The sequence below is a fragment of the Ovis canadensis genome, chromosome 7 (genome assembly GCF_042477335.2).
Source record: "Ovis canadensis isolate MfBH-ARS-UI-01 breed Bighorn chromosome 7, ARS-UI_OviCan_v2, whole genome shotgun sequence".
Classification (NCBI taxonomy): Eukaryota; Metazoa; Chordata; class Mammalia; order Artiodactyla; family Bovidae; genus Ovis; species Ovis canadensis.
The window spans coordinates 63,408,189-63,431,966 of record NC_091251.1 but is presented as its reverse complement, the minus strand read 5'-3'; the positions used below and the strand labels follow the sequence as shown (position 1 = coordinate 63,431,966).

The window sequence follows — 23,778 nt, the reverse complement described above, 5'->3', positions numbered from 1 at the left end:
AAAAAAGTGTGTGTGTGTGTGTGTGTATATATATATATATATATATATATATATATATATATATATATATATATATATAGTAAACATTAAGGGAAACTCTTTTAAAAATAATTTCAGTTCTTTTTCAAAAAAGATTATGATTAACCTCTTACCCATATAAAAATTCACAATCCTACATTAGTTTTGGAAAACATCACCAACTCGATGGACATGAGTTTGAGCAAGCTCCGGGAGTTGGTAATGGACAGGGAGGCCTGGCGTGCTGCTGTCCATGGGGTTACAAAGAGTCGGACACGACTGAGTAACTGAACTGAGCCGGTATACTGACATTAATAGTAAAATGTTATTTTATTTAAAAGATTCTGTCTTTGGCTCTGCTGGCTCTTTGATGTGGCAAGAGGACTTTCTCTAGCTGCAGACTCACTCAGGCTTCTCTTGCTGTGGAGCACAGGCTCTAAAGCACACGGGCTTAGTAGCTGTGGTGCACTGACTTTTCTACTTGTGGCAGTTAGGCCTTAGTTGCCCCGCAGCATCTGGCATCTAAGTTCCCTGACCAGGGATCAAACCTGCATCCCCAGCCTGAAAAGGCAGATTGTTAACCACTGGACCACCAAGAAAGTTCCTGGTTCTTTTTATATGAATTCTTCATGTAGTCCGTTACTGGATTTTTCTGATTGCTAAATTCTACTTGCTAAATGTAAAATTAGCCCACATGCTTCTGTTTCAGTGAGCAATTTTAGATTGTCCATAATTTGTGTAGTTAAGTTATGATTATATTTGTATATTTAGCAGGTTACCTTTAATGGACAGAATAATTTGTAATTTGCTTCCAAGTAAAAAAAATTGTTAGTCTATGAAGTATATATAGCATATATTTTTCTTATAATTTTAATATTTAAAAATTTTTGTATAATCACAGTAATGTCCATATAATTAGAAAATATAATCAAGTTATTAGGAATCTTATGTATCCAACTTTTCAACTTAACAAAATATAAATGATTAATAGAAATACAAATACTAGGTTGTTCAGCTAAAGTGAACTATAATAGTTCTAATTTACCTTAAGTTTTTAGTTTTGTAAATGTGGCAGATTAACCTAAAACAACAAGCTGTAGTGGAACATAGTTGCTACGATTCTTGGGGTGACAAAGAGTTGGACACAACTGAGCAGAGCTGAACTGAGACAAATTAAGTAAACATTCAGCTTTTCTAACTTTAGGTTTCTAATATAATTCAGTTTGTCACTGAGGGTTTGGTTAAGAACAATCTATGTATTTAATTGAATGGTCTTCATTATTTTCTATAAATAACTTATTTTCAAATGCAGTTATGAAATAGTAAAGATTTTTGATCAGTTATTTTGTCTTTTTCTTTTTAAAGCTATTTTAAAACACTGCATTCTCCCCAGTACATAAATTAGTCCTTTTTTTTCTTGTGTTTTTTTCTTTTTATTCTTTCTGTTCTGAACTTGTATCCTTTCTTTTTGTATCCTTTTTTAATAGTATTGCTGCTTTTCTAAAGTTGAAGAGTAAACGTTAAACAAAATTTTCATGATAATATTTTCCAACTTAAATAATATGTTTTGGTATAAATTATGTTGGGAAAATTTTTAACAAATAAACCTAAATGTATTTGCGGTCTTTTAAAATTGGTGCATTTGTGCGTTACTAAAGGCACAAGTTAGTATAACCCTTTAGAAAGTAGTTTTGGCCTTACGAATTAAGGATCATAAATATGTTCGTACCTTTTAACTTAGAAATGCTATTTATCCTTAGACATGTTCCCCAAAAGGAAAACACACCATTTTTTTTATCATTCATAATATAGTGATACTCAGTTACTATTCATAATAGCCAAATGAAAGCAACCAAAGTGTCCAGCAGTGAGGTAATGGTGGTTAAGCAAATTATGATGTAGAGAATCAGGTGAATATTAATGTAAGTCATTAATAGCATTATCATAAAAACTAAAATGTGCTGGAAGGGCAGAATTTAAATTATGTATATTTTAAGTACATTTTCTCAAGATTCATATGCAAGTGGACAAAGTGTGAAGAACATGTAAACATAAAGGTGGTTACATGTTAAAGTATAGTTTTTTCCCTCAACTCCCTCCATTATTTTATAATGAAAAAAATTTTAATGTGTTGGGCTTATCAGTAGCCAATACCATGCTGAAGACTGAACAAAAATTTTCACATAAATTTGTACACATTTAGCAATAATATATCTTTGCCCTTTCCTTCAGAACATTATCAAGATCACTGAGTTAACCAAGGTGTGTGGGTGCTTTGGGGTTTTGTTTCAACAGGTACCAGTCAGTGGCCCAGACCTGGAGGTCAAGCTCCTTCATCCCCAAGCTATGAAAACTCACTCCACTCCCTGGTAAGAGCCTCTGAGAAACATACAAGATCTATTTCATCTAATAGTATGGAGTTGTTTTTTATTTTTGTTTTTTTTTCCCCAGAAAATCTTGAGTAACAATGAAAAAACAGTAGGATAGCATTACACACGAATTCTTTGCTAACAAATGGCCTGATTTAGCTGAACAATATGAGACACATTGGGTGTGCCTTTTGCCATCTGTTCTTTGGGACATTGGTTTTAGGACAGCTGGTTTTAAAATAGTGTTATAGGATTCTTGTTTCTTTGACAGATCTAGGGTTTAATTTTACTGTAATTTTATGTGTATATGTAAAGGAAATTTAAAGGGAAAAAAGCCCAGAGACCAAGTAAGAGAAAATTAGTTGAGCAATGCAAAATGTTTATATTTTACTCTTTCTCATATGATACTGTGTATAGTTGATTACATTTCTATTAAAAGTTTTAAATGCAACATCAGTTATTTTTGTCACGAAGAGTATTGTTTTCCATGTTTTCTTTTTATTAAAAAATGTGTAAATTGTATTGATAAAAACATAGACAAACAAGGCAGTAGAATAAAGGAGCCTGTCTAGGTATTGAGCATGAAGAATTTGTGGTAGGATGTTAACTACTGTTGCCTTTCTATGCTTACCACAGAATTACGAAGCATTATAAAAACAAACTAAGGATGACTTGATGGAATGCTAAGTCATGCTATTCAGTAATTCCAGGTTGCAAATAGAAAAGTTCTTTTTCTGTGACTAACAGAACATTTTAAATTAAAGGAAAGTTTTCTTCTCACATTTAAGCAAATATAAGCGATGTGTGCTATTTAGATGCTAACCTTATAACTTTGCTGTTAAATCCCAGCCTTCTCATACCTTAATACAAAGTAGATCTTGCAGGTCTCCGCGTTAACTTTACTAACATGTTACGCTGACATGCACATCAGCTATTTCCTCATCTCTTTTGGAGTTAATCTTAACCTGTGCTTTGCCTCCTGTTCTGTCTTGACTTTGCCAGAAAAATCGAGTTGAGCAGCAACTTCACGAGCATTTGCAAGATGCAATGTCCTTCTTAAAGGATGTCTGTGAGGTACTATTTCTTTTAGATGGTGCCTTTTTTTGTGTTTCAATTAATTATACTTCCTATTATCCATTTAAAATCTTCAAGCCTGTGCAGACTCCAGAGTCTTTTAAAATCAAACAATGACTATTTTCGTTTTTGTAACAATATGTAGGAATAGGCCTTTGTTCTCATATATTGTTCAGTATGATTCTTTTTAAAAGAGCTCTACTGGCATGTGCTTTTGGTTTTTTAGATTCTAATATGTTTGCGTATGGGGCATGTGTATATCCACAGACAGATATCATCATTTCATCAGTTTTGTGAAAAGAGCACATTTGGATGTGGTCACCATTTCAGATAGGTATTAAATATTCACTTAAAACAAAATTACAACTTAAATCTGATGGATTTGAGGACCCTTCCCCAAGTTGCCCTCGTTTTGATGTTAAAATACAGGTTAACTTTTTATCAATGATAATTGAATGCCAGATACTGTAGAGTAGCCTTCAGCTTTTGTAGATGCTAAAAGAAATAACCTCATGCTAGATTGATAAATAGATTTTTATGAAGCAGTGATTTGCTTCTGAAGCTTTGGTAATTTAGCATAGTTTACAAATCTCCTTTCTTTGATTGTTTATTTATAAACAATAGTACAGGTAGTTCTTTAGAAGAGAAAATTAGTACAGGTAGTTTCTTTAGAAGCTGCTTGATGTTGCATATTCACTTGCTGTCTTCTATATATCCCAAAGTAGAAATCATAGCAGTTTAATGCATGCAACAGATAAAAGCAGTAACCTCCATGTCTTTTTTCAATCCCTACAGCAATCTCGGATGGAGGATCGTTTGGACAGACTGGATGATGCTATTCATGTGCTGAGGAACCATGCCGTGGGACCTTCTACCAGTTTGCCCGCTGGTCACAGTGATATACACAGTTTATTGGGACCATCGCATAATGCACCGATTGGAAGCCTCAATTCAAACTATGGTGGATCAAGCCTTGTTACAAGCAGTCGATCTGCTTCTATGGTAAAATAGTGCTCATGCTTTTTGAAATAACCTCTGAAGCCTGTTTTCCTAAATGTTTTTCGTGAAATCTTTTAGGGAGAGGGTCCTTCTTTTTACAAACAAGGTAGAGTGGTTTTTAAGAATTTCTTTTACTGTTTTGGACAGGGTCATTGGCTGACCATTTGACCTTAAAATCCTATGATCATGTGCAAAAAGCAGAAACTTTATACAGAGATCATATTAGCTTAAACTTGAATTTTTTTCCCAGATGTTTAATAATTGATGGAACATTTTTTTGCCTTGAAACAATGCGTCTTAGTTTTCTTAGACGCTCAGTCATGTCCGACTCTTTGCAACCCCATGGTCCGTCCATGGGATGCTCCAGGCAAGAATACTGGAGTGGATACCCATTGCCTTCTGAAAGTCTTAATAGTAAAAGCAAGAAAGCAAGACTGATTTTCAAGGTTTCTGGTCTAGAAAAACTGTCTAATAAATTTGGAACCAGTCTTCAATAGAATGAACACAATAGTATTTGTACAGGTCCAAATTTAAGTTTTATTCCCAAACGAAGAAAAAAATGTGAAGTAGTTTTGAGAATGGCTGTAATTTAAGTGACAATGAAAGGAAACAATTTTAGATTAACTCCTGAAGAGAATAAAATCATTCAATCCATCTTTTTAAAAGCATGGTAATTCTTTAAAGTAGGGAAAAGTAGCATTCTGCAGCCATGCACATCGAAAAATCTGTTGAATGTCTTACATTATTTTTTATATAAATTATGTTTTAAAGTAATGAAGCTTTTTTTGAACCTGCTATTTAATTGAAACCATGTGTTTGCATGTTTATGTCATGGTTCTTAAGATTCATTGCATGCTGTGAAATATTCTCCTATGAAACAGATTTCTGACTGTAAGCCATGTGATCAAGGCTAAAACTCAGCTATCATTGAAATAATTAGGTGCCCCAAATGCTGAAGTCTTGTGTTCTGTAAAATAGGATTGGTTCCAGATTTTTACATTCACATGTCAGGGAGCCATTTATATTCATTCTGGAGCTGCTGAAGTAAACATCAAACAAGGCTGCCTGGTTTCCTAAGAAAAATGTTTTCAGCAACATGGGTGACATTAGATGCCTGCATATCTTAACAACTGTATTTTTGTTTTTTAATATCAGAAAATCTTAAAATTTAGGCTTTTTTAAAATTAACTTTTGTTGCTGTTGATAAACTAATAAATGCAAAAACATTTATAAATTACTGAATTCGTAGAAATTTAAGGCAGTATTTTTATCACTATCAGTGATAGTAGCAAAATAATTTTAATATTATAATAAGATAGCATTTGTTGCAAATATAAATTATTACTTTGCTGAAATACCATCTATTCTTATTCAGAAGAAGAACTTGCAAATCAGCATCTTGGAATCCTAAGTTTGTCTCAGTTGCAATATATGCAATTCTTAGTCCTCACCTCTTAATCATTTTTAATTCTTCATTGTTAATAGCTCACTGCTCCTACTCCAATTTATCTGCTACAATACTTGATGTATCTCTGCTGCTGCTAAGTCGCTTCAGTCGTGTCCAACTCTGTGCGACCCCATAGACGGCAGCCCGCCAGGCTCCCCCATCCCTGGGATTCTCCAGGCAAGAACACTGGAGTGGGTTGCCATTTCCTTCTCCAATGCATGAAAGTGAAAAATGAAAGTGAAGTCACTCAGTTCTGTCCGACTCTTAGCGACACCATGGACTGCAGCCTACCAGCTATATCTCTGGATCCTCTTTAAATAAATGTAGAGTTTGTATGAAATGGAACTTCTGTCTTTGGAAGGTTGTTTTTATCAACTTTGGATACAAGTTGGAAAAGAAATTTTTCAAAATCCGTTCTTGCAAAGCCATATAAAAACCTAGTACACTTTAAAAGGACTTGTAGAGGGGAAAATTGTTTCATTAGATATTGCCCTGAAACTTGTAATTAAGAAAGTAGCTTCCATTATATCCACTAGGAATATGCTGCTTGTTTCAGAGTTGCCAGAGATATTCTTTAAAAAGGAAAAAAACTGAAGGTAATCTAGAAAAAAAAAAAAGAGTTCTGAAACATGAGGTGAGCCTAACATAGTCTGAGAAGCAGCACCAGTGCTGCAGCAACTTAGTTGCTTGGTTTATCTATCAAGGTCTTCTTTCAGTTTTTATAACCTTCTTAGAGGACACAGAGCTGGGGAAAATCTGCCAGAATCTGCTATATCCACCCCATCCAGATGTAATCACTAATGAGATGGAGATGCAGATGTTTCTGCCAGGCTTACCCTCAAATATTATTAACTGACAAGATCTGACAGTGTCGAGTGAGTCAGTATTAAATTCCCATCCTTCTGAAATGAACTTTTTAGCTGTGAATACTCATTTCTCAGTTTCAGCAAAAGACCAAAGGATGGAATGAAATTAAAATCACAGTCAGCCAGTGACTGTCCCAGCTAAGTGTTAGGCATATTGTTGAGAAAAATTTATCCTGGTGGCTGTTATTCGTGTCTAAGGGCTTCCATCAGTACTACCAGGAGCCTTGTTTATATGCCTGACAGCTTTTTTCATGTTCTGAGAGAGTGTGTGATTTGGAGAACATATTGTTGTAACTATTGCCAGCCATCTCCAAGAGTTAATCTCCTGCCTGTATGTATCCCACCTTCATGTATTCTAACTGTTCATGACTAAGAAATGACACAATTTTACATTCTGGAAACACTTTTTTGTCTTGCTTAACTTTCTGGTAGTTTATCTATTTTTCCTCTGTATTAACATAAATTAGTATTTGGGGGGCTTCCCTGGTGATCCAGACGGTTAAGAATCTGCCTATAGTGCAGGAGACCTGGATTCGATCCCTGGGTCAGGAAGATCCCCTGGAGAAGGGAATGGCTACCCACTCCAGTATTCTTGCCTGGAGAGTTTCATGGACAGAGGAGCCTGGTGATCTATAGTCCATGGGGTCACTAAGATAACTTTTCCTCTGTATTAACCTAAGTTAACCCAGGTCTCCCGCATTGCAGGCAGACACTTTAACCTCTGAGCCACCAAGGAAGCCCTAATATTTCTTAGACCCCTAAAAATGGAGGTTTACATGGCCACAATTACAAAGTAACCACAGAAATAGCAGTTTATCAGCAATTCTGTATCACCATTTAGAATCTGTCAAGTCAACTTCCCTCAATATTTAATTTTCATCATTCCATTTATTTTTCTATAGAGAGAACTAGTCTGCTAAACCTTTCTAGGAACTCCATAGAACATGCAAATAAAAATTTTGATATAATGGATTTTTGTTCTCATGGGCATTTACTAGAGGTCACCATTTTAATTCCAGATTTTGAATATGATGTTACTTTCTCTCCTAGCATTACAGATGAAAAGAGCCAGAAACTTTTTCTCTAAAAGGTCAGATAGTAAATATTTCCAGCTTTGCAGGATATATGCTGTGTATCACAATTACTTAACTCTGGTTCAGTAACATGAAAGCACCCATAGGTGTTACAAAAACAAATGGGTGTGTCTGCTTTAGTAAAGCTTTATTTATAGAAAGGGCCTCCTTTATTAGTTTAAAAAAAAAAAAAACAGGACCAGATTTGGACCACAGACATACTTTGCCAATCCCTAGTTTAGAACATAAATTAGCTTCCCAATGTAGGAAGTGAGAATTAGCAGGTTTTTGTTTGTTTTTTCTTTTTCTTGGCACCTATAGCTTTTTTCATATTTCATTTCAATCAGTAGTTTGGGAGTTTTGTGAAGTAGTTGAAATATTTGAGGTGAGCCAGAATTCACTGAGAGTGGAAGAAGACTTGATGGCAGGATAAAAGTAATACAGAAAGTTCTGCTCTCAGCCTTCAAGTGCTTCCAAGATTACTAGTGGTATGAATTCTACATGGGCGGGTTAACCAAATAGTCTCCTTGATCAAAGAAGTAGCTTTGTTGCTGAGAACCTTTCCTGACATTATTTTCAGTTATAACAAAAGTATGCCAGTAAGATCATCTGCAGCTTATAGTAATGATTTGTAGATATATCTATCTTTCATAAATGAAATAATTACTATTTTTATTACTATTTTTTTTATTTCACACAAAGATAATAAGACTACTACCTGCCAAAAATATTAATAGGGCTCAGTATCGGAAGACCTAACTTTGTTGTTTATTTGTTCATTTATTTATGGCTGTGCTGGGTCTTCGTTGCTGTGCAGCAGCACAAATGGTTTCTTTAGTTGCAGCAAGTCTGTGCAGGCTTTTGCATTAGTTGTGGAAAGTAGGGGCTACTCGTTGCAGCACGGGGGCTTCCCATTGTGGTGGCTTCTCTTGTGGAGTACGGGCTCTAGGGCGTATGGGCTTTAGTAGTTGCAGCTCTCAGGCTCCAAAACACAGTACTTGTGGCGCACGGCCTTAGTTGCTCCATGGCACGTGGGGTCTTCCTGGATCAGGAATCGAACCTGTGTCCTGCATTGGCCCACGGATTCTTTACCACTGAGCCACCAGAGAAGCCCCCTTCTTGTTGTTTCTTTGAACTGAACAAACTTGACTAGCACAAAAGGTTAGGATTAAAAGAAATTCCAACCACAGAAATAATATATTTTAGGTATCAATATACACAATAATTAAATTTCCTGAAGATTATTATATTAGGAAAAAAAAGCTAGTAAGTGGATAATTCCTACTCCTCATATAATTAGTGTAGCCAGTCTGCCCTAGTTTTAACATTTCCTCTTACTTTTGAATAGGGTTAACATTTTCATTTACTTAATTTCTTATTCCCTTTCAGTATTTTTGACAGTCTCCATAGCCTCTTAATCCAAATATAAAATTAAGGCTTTATCAGACACTGTTATTAGAATGTGATGTATCATTTAAAACACAAAATCAGGATTTTTAGAACTACTGAAATGTGAGCACTGTACAGAATTTAGTTTTGCTCTCGTTTACTTAGTGTAAGAATGAGCTCTTGGAGTAAACTGCTGACTGGAAAAAATAATGTTAATAAGTGGAAAACTGAAAAGGAATGAGACTCATTGATATCATTTAGGCATTGCAAAGAGGTTTCAGCAATATAAAGTTACCGTACATCACATCTGTTTATGGCTGTAATATCTAAAATACCAAGGCCCAATGTTATAGCTCTGTAATAGCTCTTTTATCTCTAACACAAAGTACCCAGTTATTGTTCAGACCATGATTTCAACTTCAAACTAAGTTGGATTAGAATCTTTATATTAATGGAAGCTTGATGCACATCTTTAAAAGTTCCTTATTTATGATACCAGATGAAATTACATCCATGAGATCTTTTGATTTTGTTATAAGTCCTAAGGAAATTTAACTCTGGCATGTCTTTTTTTTTTTGTATTGCTTGAGTTTTTGTCGCTTAAGCTATAGTTAGAAATGTGTGTCTTATATGAAAGCAAACAATGTTCAATTGTAGAACTTACAGCTACCTTACATAATGATTTTAAAATATAAATCATATCTGATTTCTAAATCCTAAAGCAATTAAACTATATTTTTCCAGTTTTAAAAGATTTAAGATTGTTATTAAAGACGAACAAATAGAGTAATATTTTATTCAAGATTTTAAGTACTTTTTGTCACATATCAGAGTAAATTTAGAATCATTTTAGCCATATGTTTGAACAGTACTTAATTTTATTAGTAAAGGTTTATATACAGTAGAAATTGTATGTGTAGGTTTCAGCCAAACTAAAGGAGTTTGGTTTTTAACTGTACTTTACTTTTTCTAACCAATTTTTTCCTAAATGGGCAACTTAAATTTTTTTAAATTTTCATTAAGAACACATTATAGTGCTTTTAAAGCATTTTGATGCCATTTTTTTTAACTCAAAATTGTTTAAATGTCAACTTTTAAGCTTGAAAATCAGACAACTTATATATTTATGGAAATATTATTCAAAAGGAACCATAACAAATAGAATTCTTCCAAGTTTTAGCATAAAACCCTCTTCAGGTAAAACAAAATACATGCAGTACATAAAGATCCTTTAACCAGTCCGTAGATTAATAGTGATTTAAGTTAAATCGCTAGTATTCAGTGAATAGTACAAATAGAGCAAATTATTAGAATAGAATTCAGAATCAGAGAGGAGTTCATGCTGAGTATTTTTCAGTCTGTCCCTTAATTCACAAGACCTCTTATTCATCAACTAATTAAATTTAACATCTTTCCATTGTGGGTGTTGAAGCCATTGGCCAAATTAAATGAAAAGAAGTCCCTTGTCGGATGCTCCCACAAAAATAAGGCCATACATTGATTGTAAAGGTTCAGAATGCAAGATGACGTCATTTAATGGAATGGGCCTTTTATTCTGAAATGGAGCTCTTCATAATAATCGAGATTTAGAGCATAGCAGGCCTAGAAGTTTTCCTTCCCCTGCTAGTCCCCCAAGAGAAGCAGCCTGTCAGCTGTATGCTAACGAGATGAACAATTAAACAAGGTCCTATCTGGCTGGCCCCACAGACTCTGAGCTCAGACAAAGAACTGTTTATACACCTGTTGCATGTGTAGACAGAGCCATTTGAATGCGTAGCTGCAGATTAAAGGGAGGACATGGGAGCCAGGGTGAGCATTGGTTAAAGAAAACTGTAAGAACTGTGAAAGTCAAATTCTCCAGAAAATATATGAGGCCCATTTGCGAGGGGAATCAAGTTACAAACAAAAAGTTCCTGCTAACTTCATTAATATGAAAAACTCCAGACTTAAAGTTTTTGCTAGTCTGAGACCATTTTTTAAAGGTTCAATTTTCTCAAGGTTGGTGTGAGAGAATATTTAGTTTGTAGTATTCCACAGAGAGAAAGGTATTCGCTGGCATTTTGTATCCCAAAACAAATTGAGTAACCTTTCTGATTTTCCTTCAGGGAAAAGCAAAATCCCTAAGGTTTATTGTTTCGGTAATGATCCTTTGTCTGCCAAGCCTTTCATGAGAAAGGAAGTGATAGGACATTTTTATTAGTTGAGATTCAGAAAATCAAAGAATTATTTATACTAATGAAGTAAAAAAAATAAGAATTTCACAGATGTATCATCACTTACCACTCAGTAAAATTCAGTTTGTTCAATGGTATTGTCTTCTGAAGCTCTAAAATAGGTTTCACAGATAAAATGCATAGTAAATATACTTATGTTTAAATTTTAAAAGCCTGTTTTTTTAAATACTTGGTATGATAGCTCAAAATACTATCGAAGAGCAAATTTAGCACATATTACCAAAGATCATAGGAAGTTTTAAGTCCACATTATAAATACAGACAGAATCTTTTAGCTTTTGCTTTATCCTGCAATGACTTATTCAGCCTGTCAAAATATTCTAGTAATACATTATTTTTAAAATAAGCTGAGACTCCTAAGTTCCCAAAGAAATTTTAGCTACGTTTTATATCTATGTCATGTCTATTTTTATAAAAAGGAATTTTGAACCAACTTTCCCTTCAAATACATGAGTAGTTATAGCTAGCAAGAAAGCAACCTATGTGTTAAGAATAAACATGACTAGGATTCCCTAGAGATAGGATATCATAAACTTTTTTAAAAATGATTTCCTCTCTTGAAAGTAATTTTCACAGTCTACTTCACTTGTTGTTGTTTAGTTCTTCAGACTTTTCTCAAGATTTTTTTATTGGTGTGTTGAAGTTCAGTGTAGAAGTAAAGGTTACGGGATAAGGAAAGATTTCTTAAGTGGTAAGGATGTAGAAGGCTACTTTCATTTCTGTGGTCCCTTCCCAGCTTTAAGATTTTGTGATTCTAATGAGTGATGAATTTGTGTGGTTTAGAAAAAGGATATAGTCAATGCTTGATCATCCAGGGGGAGTAGTGACACACCTAATCTTCAAATAATTTTAAAAGTAGCTGTGGAATACATTAAATGGTTTTTGTTGTTGTTGTTGTTGTTGTTTAACTACATTAAAGGTAAGAATAAAGGCAGAGGACAGATATTTCTTCAAAAGTAAGGTGGAAGACCTGGTATGTTCTGATCAGATCCACTACCAATAGCCTGCATTGCCTGAAACTTTTGTTTCTTTTGTTTGGCTCACAGGAAACCAAAGGATAAACTTGCATAGGGGTATTTATATTAGGGTAAAATCCATACAAAGTCATGAAAGATAAAAGCTATATTAATTACTCAAGAGGGATTCAAAGCATGGTGTTTTACTGGGATTGAAGGATTTGTTGAAAAACAGTGGTTCTTATGTATAACTCCAGGCAATAAATCTATTTAATTAAAGGCTTAATCTTCTAGTTGACTAGTCTGCTATTGTTCTAATAAAAAGCTTCATTTGTAACAGTTTTTCTAAAAATACTGCATTAGCTAAAATTGCATGCCATACCTTCTCAGTTTAAGTTAACTGTGACTTGTCTAAATCTGATTAAAACTGAGAATAAAAATATATGGCAATTTTGGTTCCTGGGAATGTAGAACTTCTAAGTTATTTTAATTTTGTATTGCTTTTGCTGCTCTTTTAATTTGTTTTGAGAAGAAATACAAATTCATGGATACTTTAACATATTTAAGTACTATGTAGAATAGCTTTTCAGATTGGCTGATACAGAATAGAGCTTATAATATGCTGTGCTCTCGCAAAGAGTCAGGCATGACTGAGTGACTAAGCACGGCACAGCACATCATATAGAGTGCTTTGTCTCTGTTAGCTCGTTTGCTTCTCACCACAACCCTCTGTGGAATATAAACTTTGAAAGTTAAAATTTTTTTTAATATTTTTTTAAAAATATTTTTGTTCAGAAACAGTACTACTACTATCAAGTCTTTTACAGTTCAAAAACCAGAAAAGTGATGTCCAAAAACAGTTGCTAAATTTAAATAAGTGATACTGTTTTCTCTATTAAACCCAGTGAAAGAATTTGAACAGTTACTGCCCCATGAACATTTTTGTTTGTTTGTTTACTTTAGGTTGGAACTCATCGAGAAGACTCTGTCAGTCTCAATGGCAATCATTCAGTCCTGTCTAGTACGGTCACTGCTTCAAGCACAGACTTGAACCATAAAACACAGGAAAATTATAGAGGTAACTGTATTGTTGGTTTTCAGCAGTAGTGCAGACAGGTATCATTTGGAGCTCTGTCACCTTTTTCACAGTCGAATTGACATCTGTTAATCAAGTCATCTTAGGAGAATTCCAAACAGTGGTACTACTGCATGAATGTGCAGGGTAGATATTTAGGGTTCAATACTTTGATCAGTTTAGCTGATCCAATTATGGATGTTTATTGATGGATGGAACCCTGTGCAAACTGTTGTTCAGTCTTTACTGGTCATCTTCTTAGCTTCTATTCTTTTCTCCCCCCCTTTTTTGGCCGCACTGCAAGGTGTGCGGGATCTTAGTTTCCTAACCAGGGATTGAACCCACACCCCCTGCAGTGGAGGCATGGCGTCTTCCATCACCAGGGAAGACCCTGTCCTGTCTCTTTTTAAATCACTTCCCCTCATGGCTGAGTCTTCATGGTCCCTAGAGGCAGTGAGAAAGATATTTCTGGGTATATTTAGAGTTCTGAATGATAGTAGCTGTTGTTTAGAAGATTATAATTTATTTGGAGAGACAGATAATTCTTGTAAAAAGCAAACTGTGGCCAATGTTATAGTAGACCTTATAAATAAGTACAAATATATAGGTAATAAAAGACCATCAAAGTAAAATTTTCCCAATTATATTTAACCATGATACCTGTTTTATTGTGTTTGTCCAGGAAAATGTTAAAGCTTATTTCTTTTACCTTGGCAGCATCTTAAAAGTTGGTTTCTAAAATGCATCTTGTTTCTCATACCTTGTTTAATTTTTAAATGGTACCTGAAAGTGAACATTGGACTCACCATCAGGGTCAAGCTTGTTTGTTTGTTTGTTTTAAATACAGATGCTTTAGAAAGCATTTTTTTCTAAAGTTGATGGACATGCTCTTTGCACCTCTGAATAGCTTACACTTTTACATCTTCAGATTTCCGTCATAGCTCTAAAACAACTAAGGATATTTGCCATCAAGAAAGTTTTTTACTGTCTTAATTCTAATTCACAAATGAGTCTGGACGTTTAATTTGTTCTTTTCCTCTTTGTTAGGTGGCTTGCAAAGTCAGCCTGGAACTGTTGTTCCAACAGAAATCAAGACTGAAAATAAAGAGAAAGATGAAAACCTTCATGAACCTCCTTCATCAGATGACATGAAATCAGATGATGAATCCTCCCAAAAAGATATCAAAGTTTCATCTAGAGGCAGAACAAGGTATTTGTTACCGTCCAGGTCATATTTCACTCACTTGCCATGGGTAAAAGGTGTCAGCTGTGTTCTTGATACTGTGTTGGGACTTTTATGTCTGTCATCTCATTTAATCCTCACAGCATCCCTCAACAGGAGACACATGAAGCTGATTCTAAGTTTGTTTTCCATGTTGCCAACAATATCTTAGGGTCTGCATATAAAAAAGAATTACTTTTCTCCCCTCAGTGTTTATAGTCTGTATGACAGCTAGAGAACAAAATAGCCAAAACAAGTTAAATTGTACAAGTATAGGTAGATGCAGTCTGTCAATAATTATTTGAATATATTAAGTATAGTAAGTATGTTATTATTATATATTGATATATAATAAGTTATATATTATTAATTAGGTATATTATTTTAAGTTAAGGCCTCTTCTGCGATTTAAACCTGGGGCTGGCAAACTATAGCCCATGGGCCAAATCTAGTTTATTGCCTGTTTTTATAAAGTTTTATTGGAACACCACATGCACCATTCAGTTACATATTGCCTGTGGCTGTTCTCATAGTGCAGTGGCAGATTTGGGTAGATTTGAGAGATGGCCCACAAAGTTGAAAATATTTACTGCCTGGCTCTTTATAAAAGAAATTTGTGAACTCATGTTTTAAACAGTTTGAAAAGAGTGTGGAAAAGGAAGTATTCCCCATGCACTGTTGTTGAACAAGGAGTTCTAGAAACTGGACTTGACTGCTTTGAAATATGGATATTGACACATAATGAGATTAGCTTCAAATGATTTCTAAATTCTTCCATCAGATTTTTCTTTTAGTTCTACATGAAAAGAGATAATTTATTTGTGATACATCCTCCTCCTAGTCTTTTTTTTTTTTTTTTCTGCTGGTGGCTCAGTGGTAGAGAATCCACCTGCCAATGCAGGAGACACAGGTTCAGTCCCTGGGTCAGAAGATTCCCTGGAGGAGGAAATGGCTACCGACTCCAGTATTCTTGCCTGGGAAATCCCATGGACAGAAGAACCTAATGGGCTACAGTCTATGGGGTCACAAAAGAATCAGACACAGCTGAGCACTCATGCACGTGGTACATTCTATTTCTTGATATATATTTATCAGTAATAGGTATATATCACACATAGTTACATTTAAAACATTGTTCTTTGGGACTTCCCTCTTGGTTCAGTGGTTAAGAATCTGCCTTCCAGTACAGGGGATATGGGTTTGATCTCTGGTTGGGAAACTAAGGTCCCATATTCTGCAGAGCAACTAAGCCCACATGGTGCAACTAAGGCCTAACACAGCCAAATAAATTAAAAAAAGTTTTTAATTGTTCTTTGTGTGAAAGTATGGTACAAAGGAAATTTCAATAAGTATGCTAGATTAACTAAAAGAACCAGCATAGGGCTTCCCTAGTGGCTCAGCCGTAAAGAATCCACCTGTCAATGCCGGAAACATGGGTTCGATGCCTGATCCGGGAATATCCCACATGCTGTGGAACAGCTAAGCCCATGTGCCAAGAAAAGCCACTGCAATCAGAAGCCCGTGTACTGCAACTAGAGTAGCCTTTGCTTGCCACAGCTGTAGAAAAGCCTGCCCAGCAACAAAGACCCAGCACAGCCAGAAAAATTTAAAAATTAATTAAAAACCAAAAATAAAAAAACAGCATGGTCCTTTCTGTCATTCGTATATTTAAAAGTTGTCCTTTTATATTTGATAGTCTCACCATTTTCAATACTTTAACGTTTCTCTTGGGGAAAATTAAATCTTACAACCTAATACTACCTATTTTTTAAAATAATTCTATCATTTTAATTTGCATTGTATTCAGTTGTGCAAGAGCATGAAGAAGACAAAACTGGGTCAGGGAATCCCGAGGCCACTCCTTTGAGGCATCTTAATTCTTTCAGTTTCATGATTTAAATAGAACTTTAGGGGAATAATTTATACCTCTCCTCATCATTCATCCTTTCATCATACAGGTCAGCAAACTTCCTGTGTGAAGGGCCAAATAGTAAATATTTAAGTCTTTGTGGGTCATGCAGTGTCTGTTGCAACTATTGAACATTGCCACTGTTGCATGAAAGCAGCCAAATACATAACAGATGGGCGTGGCTCTGTCAATAAAATTTTATTTACAAAAACAGGTAGCTGGCTCTCGGGCCAGTTTGCTGAGCTCTGTTATAGGTCATCAGAAATTGAAAATGCCGTATAATGGGTTAGCAAGAACTACACTTGATAGTTAATAATAGTAAATTTAAAACATGGCTTTGGATAAAATAAGGCTAACCTGGATTTGAATTATGGCTTCACTACATTTTGTCAGATGACCATGGCAGGTTAGTAAAACTTGCTGAGGTTTGGTTCCATCTTAAAGGAAATTTTCTATTTAGGATTCTTGTGGGAATAAACTGAAAATTATACATATAAAGCTCTTTTCATACTGCCTCCCATGCTATAAATATCAGTAAAGGTACTATAATAATTTATGGTGATGATAATTTTATATACGTGTTCTTGGTTTTCTTCCACGAAGCACTACCTGGGTTCTTTTCTCCACTCTACAACTAATTAGCAGTGTAATCCTAGGGAGGTCACTGATGTTGCAGTGGTTCTCAACCCTGCGCCGCAGACTTGTGTAACATTTTAGAAATGCAGGTGCATTTCTCACCCAAGCTCACTGCCCAAGCATCCCCAGCAGTGGGGCCTTAGAAGACTGTAGAAGAACTCCTAAAGATGCTGATGAGTGGCCACATTTGGAAACCTTTGGGCTAGATAATCTGGAAAGGTTCCTTCGAAGTCAACAAGCTAGTGATTCTCTATTATCAAAAGAATACTTTTACGTATTTCTTGACAGGTCAGAGTAAAAATCTGTTGTCTGCGTGTTCTTTATTAAAGTACTCAAGGTATTAGAGAAGAGGTGGAACATTGATTCTTTGTGTGCAGATTTTCCCGATTCTAAGAGACTCTACCCAGTAACTTATTCCTGAAATGTTGAATATACATAGAATTTTCTAGAAGTTATTCCAAAGCATTTTTCTCAATATTTTTCCAATTAATCCATTTTCATTACAGAAATTTGAAAATTATAGAAAAGCACACCAAGAAAACACAAAAAAAACACTTGAATTAACCGCTGTTTACAAGGAATATCTTTTTTCCATAAATACAGTTTAAATTGGAAATAAACTGGATATAAGTTTTATAATTTCAGCTTTTAAATTTAATAATGTATTTTTAACCTTTTCATCTATCCATGAGTATTTTCTACAACATCTTTTTTCTTTTTTTTTTTTTTTTTTTTTTTTGCTTTTAGGCAGCTTTATTGAGGTTTAATTCAAAATACAGTAAACTACATCAATTTTAAGTATATGACTTTTGACCTTTGGCAAATGTATATGGTGATATACATAGATATTAATAATGTAGAATATTTCTGCCAGCATAGAAGGTTTCCTCATACCCATTTATAATCAGTCATCTTCTGTCATCCTCTGGCAGGCATTGATCTGCTTTCCCTTACATCAGTTTTGTCTTTTCTAGAAGCTCCTGTAAATGGAATTATACAGCGCATGTAGTCTTTTGCTGCAAAATCTGCAGCTTGGTTTTTAGAGGCTGTATCAATTCAGTTCAGTTCATTCGCTCAGTTGTGTCTGACTCTTTGCAACCCCATGAACCGCAGCATGCCAGGCCTCCCTATCCATCACCAACTCCTTGCATTTACCCAAACTCATGTCCATTGAGTTGGTGATGCCATCCAACCATTTTATCCTCTGTCGTCCCCTTGTCCTCCTACCCTCAATCTTTCCCAGCATCAGGGTCATTTCAAATGAGTCAGCTCTTCACATCTGGTGGCCAAATACTGGAGTTTCAGCTTCAACATCAGTCCTTCCAATGAACACCCAGGACTGATCTCCTTTAGGATGGACTGGCTGGATCTCCTTGCAGTCCAAGGGACTCTCTGTCTTCTCCAACACCACAGTTCAAAAGCATCAATTCTTTGGCACTCAGCTTTTTTTATAGTCCAACTCTCATATCCATACATGACTACTGGAAAAACCATAGCCTTGACTAGACAGACCTTTGTTGACAAAGTAATGTCTCTGCTTTTGAATATGCTATCTAGGTTGGTCATAACTTTCCTTCCAAGGAGTAAGCGTCTTTTAATTTCATGGCTGCAGTCACCATTTGCAGTGATTTTGGAGCCCAAAAAATTAAAGTCAGCCACTGTTTCCACTGTTTCCCCATCTATTTCCCATGAAGTGATGAGACTGGATGCCATGATCTTCGTTTTCTGAATGTTGAGCTTTAAGCCAACTTTTTCACTCTCTTCTTTCACTTTCATTAAGAGGCTCTTTAGTTCTTCTTCCCTTTCTGCCATAAGGGTGGTGTCATCTGCATATCTGAGGTTATTGGTATTTCTCCCAGCAGTCTTGATTCCAGCTTGTGCTTCTTCTAGCCTAGCGTTTCTCATGGTGTACTCTACATATAAGTTACATAATCAGAGTGACAGTATACAGCCTTGACGTACTCATTTTCCTGTTTGGAACCAGTCTGTTGTTCCATGTCCAGTTCTAAGTGTTGCTTCCTGACCTTCATACAGGTTTCTCAAGAGGCAGGTCAGGTGGTCTGGTATTCCCATCTCTTTCAGAATTTTCCACAGTTGATTGTGATCCACAGAGTCAAAGGCTTTGGCATAGTCAATAAAGCAGAAATAGATGTTTTTCTGGAACTCTTTGCTTTTTCAATGATCCAGCGGATGTTGGCAATTTGATCTCTGGTTCCTCTGCCTTTTCTAAAACCAGCTTGAACATCTGGAAGTTCATGGTTCACGTAGTGCTAAAGCCTGGCTTGGAGAATTTTGAGCATTACTCTACTAACGTGTGAGATGAGTGCAATTGTGCGGTACTTTGAGCATTCTTTGACATTGCCTTTCTTTGGGATTGGAATGAAAACACCTCTTCCAGTCTTGTGGCCACTGCTGAGTTCTCCAAATTTGCTGGCAAATTGAGTGCAGCACTTTCACAGCATCATCTTTTAGGAGTTGTAGTGATGCTTCCTAAGGCCCACTTGACTTCACATTCCAGGATGTCTGGCTCTATTTGAGTGATCACACCATCATGATTATCTGGGTCGTGAAGATCTTTTTTATACAGTTCTTCTGTGTATTCTTGCCACCTCTTCTTAAAATCTTCTGCTTCTATTAGGCCCATACCATTTCTGTCCTTTATTGAGCCCATCTTCGCATGCAATGCTCCCTTGCTATCTCTAATTTTCTTGAAGAAATCTCTAGTCTTTCCCATTCTATTGTTTTCCTCTATTTCTTTGCACTGATCACTGAGGAAGGCTTTCTTATCTCTCTTTGCTATTCTTTGGAACTCTGCATTCAAATGAAGTTCTTTTCTCCTTTGCTTTTCACTTCCCTTCTTTGTACAGCTATTTGTAAGGCCTCCTCGGAAAAGGCTTTGGATTTTTTTGCCAATTTGTCCTTCAGAAAAAAATGTTCCAGTTCAACCATGTTTTAAAATCATCACCACTGATGGTAATATTTTTTTCTGGAACAGAAAGTAGTAATTTTCTGAGATACTTCTTTCATTCCATATCTTAAGATTTTCTTCCTCCTCCTCAGTGGACTGGGGAGAAGAACATAAGAACATAAACTGTAATACATTGCTATAATAGGACAGTGTTTCTCAGATGTTAATGTACATATAAATCTTGTTAAAATGAAGCTTCTGATTCAGTAGGTTTTCAGTAGAACCTGAGATGTTATATTTTTAACAGTAATGCAACACTGTTTTTACAGTGAAGTAAAAAGTTTTTAAACAATAATGCTGATGCTGCTAATCATATTTGGAAAAGCAGGGTGCTATAATATGTGGTCATTCAAATTATATTTATGAAGTATTTCACTAGTTTCAAGTCTATGTAGTAATGTACAGTGAAAATGCATTTAAATGTGTGTGTGGTATAATTTCAACTATATAGCTATATATTTACATCAAGGAAAGATGAAAATTAATACACATTATTTAAGTGTAGCTGTTACCGTTTGATAAAATGTATAGGTCATTTTAATTTTTATACTTCATAATTTTGTGCAATTAGTATATCTTACTTTATAGGGACCCTAATGGACATTGTTGTTACTTTCATTTCCAGCAGTACTAATGAAGATGAGGATTTGAACCCAGAACAGAAGATAGAAAGGGAGAAAGAAAGGCGGATGGCTAACAATGCCAGAGAACGCTTGCGTGTACGAGATATTAATGAGGCATTCAAGGAGCTTGGTCGAATGTGTCAGCTTCATTTAAAGAGTGAAAAACCCCAAACAAAACTCCTTATTCTTCATCAGGCCGTGGCAGTCATCCTTAGTCTAGAACAGCAAGTCAGAGGTAAGTAGGTTCAGCAGAGACATGAACTGTTCCGCTTCTGGTGGGCAGACATTTGTGTGTCCACTCACTCTTCCGCTTGAGCAAGTTGTTTATGTGTTCTCCTAGTACTCCTGCCACCGCATCATCTAGGTCAGGTTTTCCCTGGTTCTCTCACCTATATGTCTCACTATGTTGGTCAGTATCTGTAGGTTCAGTGCTTCCCACAAACCAGTAGAGAGCAACGCTATGAAACAGTGCAGTGAACAGCCAGCCTGCCGCTCAGCATTAGCGTCTTGTGCCTCTTTGTTCTTATTGACTCTGGAATCCCATGCTCTTGAATTTACCTGCCTACACTTGTCCTTCTCCCTGCTGTTTCCTGTCTTCCCTACTTTTCTGTAGTCAGTTTCTTGCCTGCTTTCCCCTGGGGCATCTGTGAGGCCCTGCTGGTTAATAGGATGTATGGTCATGGCCTCTCTTCACTTTGCCTCCTATGAATGTCCTTTGTATGCATGTCAATAAGGTGTCAAGAGTTGCTTCATTGATGCCTCATCAGGAATGCCATGAGCTTCTTGAATGAATGTGCACTGGCATGCCTGAGTGTCCCTAAGGACAAAAGTGTGCTTTACATAGACTTATCCACTGTTGACTCAGACAACTCTCCCAACTGTTATTTTGATGGAATCTTTTTTGGGGGGAGGGTAGGGGCCGTGGCACATGGCATCCCTTGTAAGTTCTTAGTTCCCTAACCAGAAATTTGAGCCCAGGCCATGACAGTGAAAAGTCCAGAACCCTAACCACTAACCCATCAGGGAACTCCCTTAATGGACTCTTAAAGAAACTTTGAAACTTTTTTTTTAAACAAAGTGTTTATTGCGCATCTCCTCTCTCCCAGGCAGCTATGTTCTAGACCATGGGTTATCAATTAATACGAGCTTCCTGCCCTTGAGCAGTTATATCATCAAGCGTGCTTTTTTGCATATACGTATATATCTTCTTATTTGAAGCTACGAATGCCTCATCCTAGGCTTCTTTGCAAAAAATTTATAGATTGTGGCATTTGGTTCCAGACCCCATTGCTAACCTCTCTCACTGAGAGCAACTTTTCTTCCTTATTTATTGGCTATTTATATGATACTTTATTTAAAGAAAGTTGGAAAAGAAAAAAGAATAGGAATGGACAGATGCTTGTTAACTACAACAGGAACTCTCAACACTGATCATAGAAGGAATACTCTTTCTAAGGAAACTGGAGTCAGAGAACTTGAACACATTTTTAGAAAAACATACACTAGTAATTAATTCATCTATTTTTTTCCTCCAGTGTTTTTAATAAATAAGAAAGATCAATAACTAACACACCTACCACTAAAATCAGGTGCTTGCTCCGGTTGTCTTAAGACTTTTGAAGTATCTGTAGAGTGTAGATGTTAGTGAAACCTGATCTTATGCAGTCGCTTGTAAGATCTGACCTTGTCTTAATTCCATGCAAGCCCCTACAGTAGAAAACCTTAGTCTGAAAGAGTATCTAATATCTCGACTTATCCAGCTGCCTGCTAACTTCCTGGTCATTGTTATGGATACTGACTTTTTCCACACCATTCTGGAAAACTATATAAGGAGCCATTGACTGATTAGAATGAATAAAACTTAAGTACACTGAACTGTAACTTCATTAGGGACTGCATTAATATTAATAAAAGCCTGTCTTCCTCCTACCCTTAAACTCTGGACCTCAAAACCCAAAGCCCTTATTTTACGGGTTTGTGTAAAAACCATGAGATCCATGTAAGATTCCTTGGAAAACACTGCTGGCTATCTCAGTTTTGAAGCCTTCATATAGCCCATAATGCCTGTTCCTTGTCTATAGAAGCACTTTAGACTTTGGTGTAATTGCTTTCTTTCCCTGCACTTTATCGGCAGCAGTTTTGACTTCTTCTGGTAATGTGTTCACTTTTGAAAGTCTCTTCATCACTGCAGGGGCCCCACTCAGTGGCCCCTGGACCCAGCAATTTCTGTAAAGATGTACATGACCTACTTTGGACATCCTCTAGGCTCTCTGAATACCTGCTTTGGAATGGGGTGGTGTTCCAAGACCACATCTAGCTATTCACATCCTGTCATCCTTAGATAAGTCGTTACACCAGGAGGGCAACCAGACCTGGGTCTAAGTGCATCCTTAAGAAAAACAGGAAGTGGCTTCCCTTCCAAGCCTCAGATTTTCCCAGAACACTTTTTGGACATTGGTGCCGCATATATCAGAATCCCATCTGGTCTGTCACTGGCAATTTAAACCTCTTCATTATCATGACCATAATTTTCATTACTGTTTTACTAATCCTCAGCAGATTTCACATATTACCTTCAAGTTTGTCCTCTCGGTTTTACTAAAAATTAAATTAGTGGTCAAACGCTTCCTCCTCAAACTCTTTCATAGCTCAGCTTGATAAACTCATTTCTCTTCTTGTGATAATTTAGGGACAGTAGAACTATTAGGATTTTAGTTCCCCAGTCTCTTAGTGAATCTGAATATAAACTGGGACAGTGATTCTCAAATCTCGCTGGTCTCAGAATCACCTGAGGCTTTTCCTTTTCCCAAACAAATTTCCTACCCTCAGTAGGGTAGGAATTTCCCACCTCGTGAGATGGTCAAACATAGTAATGCTGCTGCTGCTGCTGCTGCTGCTGCTGCTGCTGCTGCTGCTGCTG

At 36.1% G+C, this 23,778-nt stretch overlaps 1 protein-coding gene across 12 annotated transcripts in view; it reads left to right on the top strand.

Moving 5' to 3' along the window:
* The window catches only part of TCF12 (transcription factor 12), a 391,527-nt gene that overhangs the window by 356,642 nt on the left and 11,107 nt on the right, over positions 1-23,778 (top strand). For 4 of the 12 annotated variants that reach the window (XM_069596402.1, XM_069596403.1, XM_069596409.1 and 1 more), the window contains 6 exons: positions 2,314-2,387; positions 3,390-3,461; positions 4,257-4,463; positions 13,389-13,503; positions 14,548-14,710; positions 20,861-21,093. In XM_069596402.1, the coding sequence (XP_069452503.1) occupies positions 2,314-2,387; positions 3,390-3,461; positions 4,257-4,463; positions 13,389-13,503; positions 14,548-14,710; positions 20,861-21,093 (864 nt within the window). The remainder of the gene's footprint in view (positions 1-2,313; positions 2,388-3,389; positions 3,462-4,256; positions 4,464-13,388; positions 13,504-14,547; positions 14,711-20,860; positions 21,094-23,778) is intronic. The other 8 variants (XM_069596406.1, XM_069596407.1, XM_069596410.1 and 5 more) reach the window with 3 other exon arrangements.